We start from the raw sequence: 9,630 nt of genomic DNA, 5'->3' as shown, positions 1-9,630 counted from the left end.
ATTTCAAATTAAAAGTGGGATATTTTCGCTTACGCCTTTTTTACTTTTAGATAAAGTAGCCGTAATTAACAGCTATGCCCTTGTCGCACAATATTCTTAAAGCAACCACAGGGACAAAACGTAAGAAGAATGAAAGTGAATCTCAAAAAAATAAACGGTGCCGCCAATCTGGAACGGCTCATTATAATTGCAAAATGAAGAAAGCTGAAGAAAGTTGAAGCAAAATGAAGAAAACTCCCTGCCGTAGTAAGAACTGCAATAAGTTTTCGGAAGATGAGAGGCAAGTCATTTTTTCATATTCTTTTAAGGTTTAGGAAGCACCGAGAAACCACGGAGTTTTATTAATGGGTGTGTTAATGTGGTCCCTGACAAAGACTCATTGGAAGCTCAATACAGGGAAAAATAAAGGAAAGTTTAGACTTGCGAGGTAAGCAAGAACTTATATTCAATCGTTACCTGCAGTGCCCTCGCATTATTGTAGATGATCATCATCATCACAAGAACTTTATCTGCAAGCAGAAGGAAAAAGTATCGCCAACCTTTACAGGCTCAACAGCTTTCAGAAAACATTTCAAAAGTTAATTTAACATTGACATGCATGTTCCAAGGAACGATAAGTGCTCGAAATGCGAAAGATATAAGAATATTCCGGAAGACCAGAGAACCGATAATGACAGAAACGATCACCTTAATCATCAAAATGAGAAAGATGAAGCGAAACGACGATGTTCCTGAGCGATCAATCTCTTTGTCTTGAAGATAATACGTTAGTTGTTTCATTCAGCTTGCAAAAAGTTTCAGGCTACACTATTGAAAATTGATGACGAAAAGAAGTATCGTAAAGTACTCTTCTACTGTGATAATTGCCCAGGCCAGAACAAAAATAAGATCCTATTGACCAGCCAAAGCCTTATGAAGTTATTCCAATAGGATTGAAGTTGCCATAACGTGTGGCCGTTAAAAATAGCATTTATCATGCAGCACAGGGCTGCATATCTGCATTAGGAACCTTAGGAGACCTTAGGGCAAAAGGGCGGCGCCCAGGGGACTCACCCTGCTCGTCGCCGATGCCGTAGACGGTCTTCTGCTGCGCGTGCGGCTGCACCGCTGCAGCCGTCAGGAACCCGTTCGACATCACCTGGTGGAAGATGGGCGACCTGCTGTTGAGGGGGAGGATCCAGCGCGTCAGCGCCCCGGTGACCGAGTGGAGCACGATGGTGAACGGCTGCAACAAGAGGAGGAGGAGGTGGCCTGGGCAACCCGCCAGGGGACCTACCTGGAACGGGTTGAGCTCGCCCTTGGTGTAGAAGTGGCGGCTGCGCCTCCACAGGAGGGGGCGCCCAGGGAAGTCGCCCCGCCACAGGGCGAACACCTTGCCGCCCACCGTCAAGGTGAACCCGCTCTCCTTGCAGGTGCAGATGGAGATGATGGGCCCGTCGTGGTACTGGGCGCGGTCCAGGTAGACGCCCACCTCGCAGTTGACCACCTCGCCCGAGTCGAAGTCCTGCCCCTCCCACGCCAGCTGCGCGTACTCGCCTGCAAAGCCCCCCCCATTGTCCAACCGGCCAATCACAGCTCCTTTCACCCACCTTCAGTGGTTCCGATTTTGATCTCGGGGCGGAGGTGGCGCTGCGCGTCCAACAGGGGGCGGTAGATGATGCGCTCGCGCATGTCAAAGCGCCGACTCGCGTCCGGATTGGCCTCCGCGTAGCGCAGGCGACAGAAGGAGGTGGAGCTTCGCGTGATGGCCACGCCCCGCCCCTTGGCGCTGATGCGGTAGCGCGGCTTCAGGTTGAGGTGCAACGCCCTGAAGGGCGACTCGTCCACCTGCAGAGCGGAGGGGGCGGTTAAGAGGCTGAAAGGGCGGCGCCCAGAGACCTGGAGGGCGCTGGGGCGCTTCTGGAGGCGGCGCAGCCGCTTCGGCTTGTAGCCGCCCGATTGGATGGTGGGCGAGTCCTGCAGGTCCCAGATGAGGACGGCGCCGTCCAGGCCGGTGGTGAGGAACTGCATCGAGTAGGTGGGGGGGGCGTCCGCCCGCCCCAGTTTGCCGGTGCGCGTGAACTGGAAATGCGGGTCCACCCAGGAGACGCCTGGGCGGGGCKYGGTGATTGGTGGGGGRATCGGYSTTGCCTAGTTACCGGTGACGGCGGCCTTGTGCGAGTGGCGCAGCTCGGAGACGGCGGCCGGGCGCACGATCGAAACGTCGTGCGTGTCCTTCATCCAGCCCATCAGCGAGTGCAAGTAGCTGCGGTACTTTTGCTGCGCGGTGGTCAGCACCTCCTTTTCCTCCACCCTCTGGAGCTTGTTGCGAATGTCCCAGATTACCTGCCATTTTCAGTTCCTTAGCAGAACGCCAAAGTTCCCTGGGCGACCTCCTTAGGTTTTCCTAGGTGTCGAAACCTCCACCGATTTGATTTTTGGGAGCGCTGGCTCCTAGGGAACTCAAGGAGGTTTCTAGGGAACTTTCGTTTTTTCGACTCGGGAGATTTTCGAATAGCGTTTTGTCCATACCTTCAGCCTCCAGACTTGGAGGTTTTTCAAACGGATGTGATTTTTAACCCGAATGTAAACTATCTAAGGAGGTGCCTAGGGAACTTTGATTTTTCCGAATCGGACTAGCAATAAATGAGAAACTTTGCACTGAAAAAAACATGACTGTCCCAAAGAATTGGCAATAAAGTTGAAGTATGGAGGACTCAAGGAGGTTTCTAGGGAACAGTGATTTTTCCCCAATGCGATGAAAAAAATCGAATTAGATGTTTTCTTAACACGTCTACCCTCAAAACATACAGATTTTTCATCCGATTTCATTTTTTTCAAAATTGATTTTTGGAGGTTTCTAAGGAACTTTTTCTAGCTTGGTATTTCCCGTATCGAACGAACTTTTTTTCCATTTTTTCGCGAGCATTGGGGATTTTTGACACGAATTTGAAGTGGAGCTGGCAACGCAAAGGGTCCATTTGAGTTCAGCAAAGTTTGACAATTTATGACTCAGTCACTGAGCCAACTGGAAATTTGGCAATACCGCAACTGGATCAAAGAGGCTTTTATACATAACTGGGAATTTTTTCAAAAATTTTACAAGTTTTGGGGATTTTTGACACGAAATTGAAGTTGAGCTGGCAACGCAAACGGTCCATTTGAGTTCTTTTTTTCCTAGGTGTTGAAACCTGCACCGGTTTGATTTTTGCAAGCGCTGATTCCTAGGGAACTCAAGGAGGTTTCTAGGGAACTTTTGWTTTTTCGACTCGGGAGATTTTCGAATAACATTTTGACCATACCTTCAGCCTCSAGACTTGGAAGTTTTTCAAACAAATTTGATTTCTTCCCGAATGTGAACTTTCTAAGGAGGTTTCTAGGGAATTTTGATTTTTCTCGCAGTCGGAGCACTTTCCAAAAAGAACTTTTTTTTGTCTAAAACCGCTTTTCAGGTGTTGRAATTTGACAAAAAAAGTTGCAATTTTTGGAGGTTGCCAGGGAACTTTTAGTTTTCTTGACCGAACGATTTTTTCTGATGTCACCAGCATACAAATTTTCAGGATTTTTCCCCATTCCTCCACCTTCAAGCCTCTGAGGTTTTTCACCGAATTTGATTCCTAAGAAAACTATCGTTTGAAGGACGTCAGGAGGTTCCTAGGGAAGTTTCATTTTTCGAAATGCGAGAAAAGTTTTTTTCGAATTACACATTTTTTACTTACCTCCAGCCTCAACACACTCAAAATTTGCACCGATTAAATTTTTTCGAAAGGTGATTTTTGGAGGTTTCTAGGAAACCTTGATTTTTCCGAACCGAACGAATTTTCGCTTGCTTCCAGCCTCAAAACTGCAAGGTTTTTCATCAAATTTGCTTTGAAATAGATCTGAACTTTGGAGGACTTAAGGAGGTTGCAAGGGAAGCTCAATTTTTTTGACATGCCATAAACAAAAAATTGAAATAAATGTCTATTTTTGCTTCATTCAATACTTCCTGCCTCAAAACTCAAATTTTTCAGCGAAAATTTTCTTTGAAAGGTGAATTTCGGAGGTTTCTAGGGAACTTTGACTTTTCTGGACCAAACTGATTTTCCCCGTGCCTCCAGCCTCGTAACTTGCAGGGTTTTCAAGCAACCTGAACTTTGGAGGATTTTTTCAAATGCAATCAAAAAATTGTCAAATTAGAGATTTTCTCATACTTCCAGCCTCAAAACTTTCAGATTTTTCATAAGATTGAATTTTTTTCGAAGTTGATTTTTGGAGGTTTCTAGGGGAGTTTCATTTTTCCGAACCGAACGGATTTTCCCCTTGCTTCCAGCCTCAAAACTTCGAGTTTTTCAACAAATTTGGTTTGCATTAAAGCTGAACTGAAGGAGGACTTAAGGAGGTTTGTAGGGAAGCTTCTCATAAAACCCGCGATAACTCCAAGGGTTTTCAACCGATTTCCACGCTTGATCCGTCTAATTGTTCGAAATTCAATTACCTTTAAAACAGTGTTGGACCTATTTCAACCCATAGGGGTTTGGCCAAGTGACAGCCAAAAACCTCACTGTCTGTCACTTCCTTGAGCTTCAAAAACAAGGTTTTTCAGGACAAGATCCTCGATAACTCTGAGGTTTCTGAACCGATTGCAACGCCGATAACACCGTAAGTTTTGGAATTCCATTCCGGTTTCAACCCCGTTATACTGACCTCAATCCATCAACTTTCCAGCAGGTTACTGAGCAAAAAACTCCCAAAAATCGCCTTTGTGCAGCGCAACTTTTCCCCGTATCTGCCTGAATGGTTGCGCGATTTTCACACATCCAACACTGTTTTAAAGCCAATCAATTGCCCAACAATCGGGTGTTGGTCCCATCAAAATCCGCCCAAMACCWGGGAAGTTATGCGCAAGTTTGTCCGCCACTCACCACCTGCCCATTCCTGCAGCCGCCAATCAGCACATTCTCGTCAAACCCGCAGAAGGACACCTTGTAGACCTCGCGGGGCGACTCGAGCACCAATCGCGGCTTGAGCCCGTCCAGGAAGCTCCAAATCAGCACCAGATTCACCGTATGCACCGCCCTGTACACCTGAAACCACGCCCCCAATCAGACCAAGCCCCGCCCCACCCCCCCCTCCTTACCTCGTCGTCCTTGGCCGCGCCCACATTGAAAATGTTCGGGCTGACCGCGCAGTAGGCGATTGCGATGGTGCCAGACCACATCGGATGCCAGCAAATGTCGGAGATCATTTTTCCCTTGCACAACGTGACATCCATGAACGAGAGGTACTCGACGAGCTCGCGGCCCGTTTGCTCCGCCCACAGGCTGTTATTGGCCAGGGCGGAGCTTCGGGCCAGCGAATCGAAATCGTTGGCGTAGAAATTGATGGCGCCGTTCACCTGCAACAGAGCGCAGTGGGAGGGGCCGGAATGGGGGGGCGGGGCCTACTTGGAGCACGTCACACACTGATGCCAGATGGTGGTTGGCGTAGCGCGCAATGTCGGGCTCGCACTCGGCCAATAGGGCGTCAGTTGGGCCCGGGTCGTACTGGTATTGGCTGGTGGCGTTGCGGGGGTAGGTACCTGGCAGATTAGGGGGCGTTTGTTAATTGGCGCACTTGTTCCTGATAAGTTGCGCATGCGCAGATTCATGCCCGTTGATTTCTAGAAAATTTGACGTTTGAACCGCGAAAATCCGTTGAGGAATACCGGAGTTATGAAGGATTTTCTGTGGAGAAACGCGTGGAGGTTGTCCAGGGAGTTTGCGCCCGGTTTGCCGGTGTGGAGGTTTTGGAGGGGAAAATGTGTGCCCTGCCACTTTTGCGGTCCTGTACATGGGGGTGGGGTTTGGAAAAACCAAACTGCCCTAGGAACCTCCGCCGCGCCTCCCAAGATCGCTTCTTGAAAAAATCGTTTGAACAACAGTTTGAGGTTTTTATGTCGTAGGGTTCAAAACCCCAAACTTTTGGGAAAAAATTAAAGTTCCCTAGAAACGTCCTTAAGTTCCCTAGACATCCCGGTTCGAAAAAATCGACTGGGTCTGAAAACTGTAAAGTTTTGAAGCTGGAAACATGAAGAAAATATCCAAAATACCAAACTAGAAAAATATTCCTGGAAACCTCCTTAAGTTCCCTAGACATCCCGGTTCGAAAAATCGACTGGGTCGGAAAACTGCAAGGTTTCGAAGGTGGAAACATGAAGAAACTTTCGAAAATACAAAACTGGAAAAAGTTCCCTAGAAACCTCCTTAAGTTCTCTAGATATCACGGTTCGAAAAAATCGACTGGGTCGAAAAACTGCAAAGTTTTGAAGTTGGAAATAAGAAGAAAATATCCAAAATACAAAACTGGAAGAAGTTCCCTAGAAACCTCCTTAAGTTCCCTAGGCATCACGGTTCGAAAAAATCGACTCGGTCGGAAAACTGCAAGGTTTCGAAGGTGGAAACATGAAGAAACTTTCGAAAATACAAAACTGGAAAAAGTTCCCTAGAAACCTCCTTAAGTTCCCTAGATATCACGGTTTGAAAAAATCGACTCGGTCGAGAAACTGCAAAGTTTCGGAGCTGGAAACATGAAGAAACTTTCCGAAATACAAAACTGGAAAAAGTTCCCTAGAAACCTCCTTAAGTTCCCTAGATATCACGGTTCGAAAAAATCGACTTGGTCGAGAAACTGCAAAGTTTCGGAGCTGGAAACATGAAGAAACTTTCCGAAATACAAAACTTGAAAAAGTTCCCTAGAAACCTCCTTAAGTTCCTTAGACATCACGGTTCAAAAAAATCGACTGGGTCGAAAAACTGCAAAGTTTTGAAGCTGGAAATAAGAAGAAAATATCCAAAATACAAAACTATAAAAAGTTCCCTGGAAACCTCCTTAAGTTCCCTAGACATCCCGGTTCGAAAAAATCGACTGGGTCGGAAAACTGCAAGGTTTCGAAGGTGAAAACATGAAGAAACTTTCGAAAATACAAAACTGGAAAAAGTTCCCTAGAAACCTCCTTAAGTTCTCTAGATATCACGGTTCGAAAAAATCGACTCGGTCGAGAAACTGCAAAGTTTCGGAGCTGGAAACATGAAGAAACTCCGAAATACAAAACTGGAAAAAGTTCCCTAGAAACCTCCTTAAGTTCCTTAGACTTCACGGTTCGAAAAAATCGACTCGGTCAAAAAACTGCAAAGTTTTAAAGCTGGAAATAAGAAGAAAATATCCAAAATACAAAACTGGAAAAAGTTCCCTAGAAACCTCCTTAAGTTCCCCAGACTTCACGGTTCGAAAAAATCGACTGGGTTGGAAAACTGCAAAGTTTCTAAGCTGGAAACATGAAGAAAACATTCAAAATACAAAACTGGTAGAAGTTCTCTAGACACCTCCTTAAGTTCCCTAGACATCACGGTTCGAAAAAATCGACTCGGTCGAGAAACTGCAAAGTTTCGGAGCTGGAAACATGAAGAAACTTTCCAAAATACAAAACTGGAAAAAGTTCTCTGGAAACCTCCTTAAGTTCCTTAGACTTCACGGTTCGAAAAAATCGACTGGGTCGAAAAACTGCAAAGTTTTGAAGCTGGAAATAAGAAGAAAATATCCAAAATACAAAACTGGAAGAAGTTCCCTAGAAACCTCCTTAAGTTCCCTAGGCATCACGTTCGAAAAAATCGACTGAGTTGGAAAACTGTCAAGTTTTAAAGCTGGAAACATGAAGAAAATATTCAAAATACAAAACTGGTAGAAGTTCCCTAGACACCTCCTTAAGTTCCCTAGACATCACGGTTCGAAAAAATCGACTCGGTCAAAAAACTGCAAAGTTTTAAAGCTGGAAATAAGAAGAAAATATCCAAAATACAAAACTGGAAAAAGTTCCCTAGAAACCTCCTTAAGTTCCCCAGACTTCACGGTTCGAAAAAATCGACTGGGTTGGAAAACTGCAAAGTTTCTAAGCTGGAAACATAACGAAAATATTCAAAATACAAAACTAGAAAAAGTTCCCTAGAAACCTCCTTAGGTTCCCTAGACTTAATGGTTCGCAAAAATCATTTGGGTAAAAATGCTTTTTTCCAGGGCAACTTTTCCTTGTACCTCTCTTACTACTAGTCCGATTCTCCAGCGGAAAACTTCCCTAGAAACCTCCGAAAATCCCCAAAAAACCTGCACCCGAACCAGCACTGTCGCCCTCCAAAACCTCCAAGCTGCAGCCAATCAAAACACACACACACTTACAAATAGTTTGGGCTTCAGCGGTGCGCAGCAGCGGCGCCACCTGCACGCCACTGTCAATCCGGCGCAGCACCACACTGGAAAAACTCTCCTCGCCTGCGCAGCGCAGCTCGATATACCCATCTCGCTTGCACTCGGCGCGCAGCATCCGGAACTGCACCTTTCCCGGAAAAATCGGGTACTCAGTCTCCACCTCCACCTCCAACAAGGGGCGCTGTTGCCGCACCAGCGCCTCATCCACCTCCACTTCGGCGCCGAGCGACTGCCTGCAACAAGGGGGCGTTTTAGGTGGGGGAGGGGCGTGGCCAAAAAGGGCGCGGCTCACCAAGGATGCACGTCCTTGTACAGCTGATAGTAGAGACGATCCTCCTGTTCCTGTCGCAGTTTCTCGATGATTTTCTCCACGGCGTCAGTGGCGCCCTCTGTCACACACATGTAGAACTCCTCCTCTTTCTCCTGGCTTTCATCGGCAATATAACCTGCAAACGTCAGCAGGGGGGAGTGGCCTGGCTCCCCCGTCCAACAAGCCGCGCCCACTTACCAATCAGAATCTCTGGGCGGGGATAGGCGAGGATTTCCGCCCGCAGTGGGAGGAACTCAGAACTCTCCTCATGGAGCTCTAGATTGTCTTGGACCAGCTCCTTTTTCACGTAGGTCCAGGGACTTTCTGAGGTGACCTGATCGCCCACCACGCACCTGAAACGGTGTCGGTTGCAACTCAGAACGGCTGGCTCAGAACCGTCTTACTGCACGATCTTCTGCGTCAGCTCAGACATGACGATTCGGCGCACACCGTCAATGTCAAACAGGTCGCGCTTCTTCTTTTTGCGCCTGCGGCGCCTGCGCGCGCTCATCGACTTGCTCAGCGCGTCCTCTTCGTCCTCGTGCATTTTCACTAGTGACAGTGACTGACGCGGCGACAATGGCCGACCGGCCGTGGGGGGATCGACCAAACATCCCCATGGCAACCGCCCGGTTTGGTTGATGGTGGGGCTGGAGGCGGCCCGTCAGGGCGGTGTTGTCTAGTTTTGAGGTTAGGACGTGTGTTTACTCAATCGCTCCTGACTCGGCTGCTCCTTTGCGTTGCCAGCTCAACTTCAAATTCGTGTTAAAAATCCCCACAGCTTGGAAAAATTTTGAAAAAATTCCCAGTTATGTACAAAAGCCTCCTTGATCCAGGGGCATTATTGCCAAATTTCCAGTTGGCTCAGTGTCTGAGTCATAAATTGTCAAACTTTGCTAAAATCAAATGGACACTTTGCGTTGCCAGCTCAACTTCAAATTCGTGTGAAAAATCCCCAAAACTTGGAAAAATGTTGGAAAAATTCCCAGTTATGTGCAAAAGCCTCCTTGATCCAGTGGCGGTATTGCCAAATTTCCAGTTGGCTCAGTGTCTGAGTTATAAATTGTCAAACTTTGTTGAACTCAAATGAACCCTTTGCGTTGCCAGCTCAACTTCAAATT

General features: G+C 47.0%; 1 protein-coding gene and 1 long non-coding RNA gene across 2 annotated transcripts in view; one reads left to right on the top strand and one right to left on the bottom strand.

The window, feature by feature from the left end:
* LOC125503094 overlaps positions 1–901 on the top strand; it is a 2,101-nt gene extending 1,200 nt beyond the window's left edge. Inside the window, exons 2-3 of the long non-coding RNA XR_007280683.1 lie at positions 51–427; positions 482–901. This is a non-coding gene — a long non-coding RNA (uncharacterized LOC125503094). The remainder of the gene's footprint in view (positions 1–50; positions 428–481) is intronic.
* LOC109541995 (dynein axonemal intermediate chain 3) overlaps positions 1–9,073 on the bottom strand; it is an 11,677-nt gene extending 2,604 nt beyond the window's left edge. The window contains exons 1-12 of the mRNA XM_048662924.1: positions 8,914–9,073; positions 8,708–8,862; positions 8,492–8,645; positions 8,170–8,432; positions 5,406–5,539; positions 5,099–5,356; positions 4,884–5,045; positions 2,139–2,325; positions 1,879–2,090; positions 1,590–1,827; positions 1,277–1,536; positions 1,054–1,225 (exon numbers count right to left, since the gene is read on the bottom strand). Of these exons, the coding sequence (XP_048518881.1) occupies positions 1,054–1,225; positions 1,277–1,536; positions 1,590–1,827; positions 1,879–2,090; positions 2,139–2,325; positions 4,884–5,045; positions 5,099–5,356; positions 5,406–5,539; positions 8,170–8,432; positions 8,492–8,645; positions 8,708–8,862; positions 8,914–9,056 (2,338 nt within the window). The 5' untranslated portion in view covers positions 9,057–9,073. The remainder of the gene's footprint in view (positions 1–1,053; positions 1,226–1,276; positions 1,537–1,589; positions 1,828–1,878; positions 2,091–2,138; positions 2,326–4,883; positions 5,046–5,098; positions 5,357–5,405; positions 5,540–8,169; positions 8,433–8,491; positions 8,646–8,707; positions 8,863–8,913) is intronic.
* Positions 9,074–9,630: the final 557 nt, after the last annotated feature.

The sequence above is a fragment of the Dendroctonus ponderosae genome, unplaced genomic scaffold (assembly GCF_020466585.1).
Source record: "Dendroctonus ponderosae isolate FM_Combo_2020 unplaced genomic scaffold, Dpon_F_20191213v2 Dpon_F_20191213_12, whole genome shotgun sequence".
NCBI classification, from domain to species: domain Eukaryota; kingdom Metazoa; phylum Arthropoda; class Insecta; order Coleoptera; family Curculionidae; genus Dendroctonus; species Dendroctonus ponderosae.
This window is presented reverse-complemented; position numbering and strand designations above follow the sequence as displayed.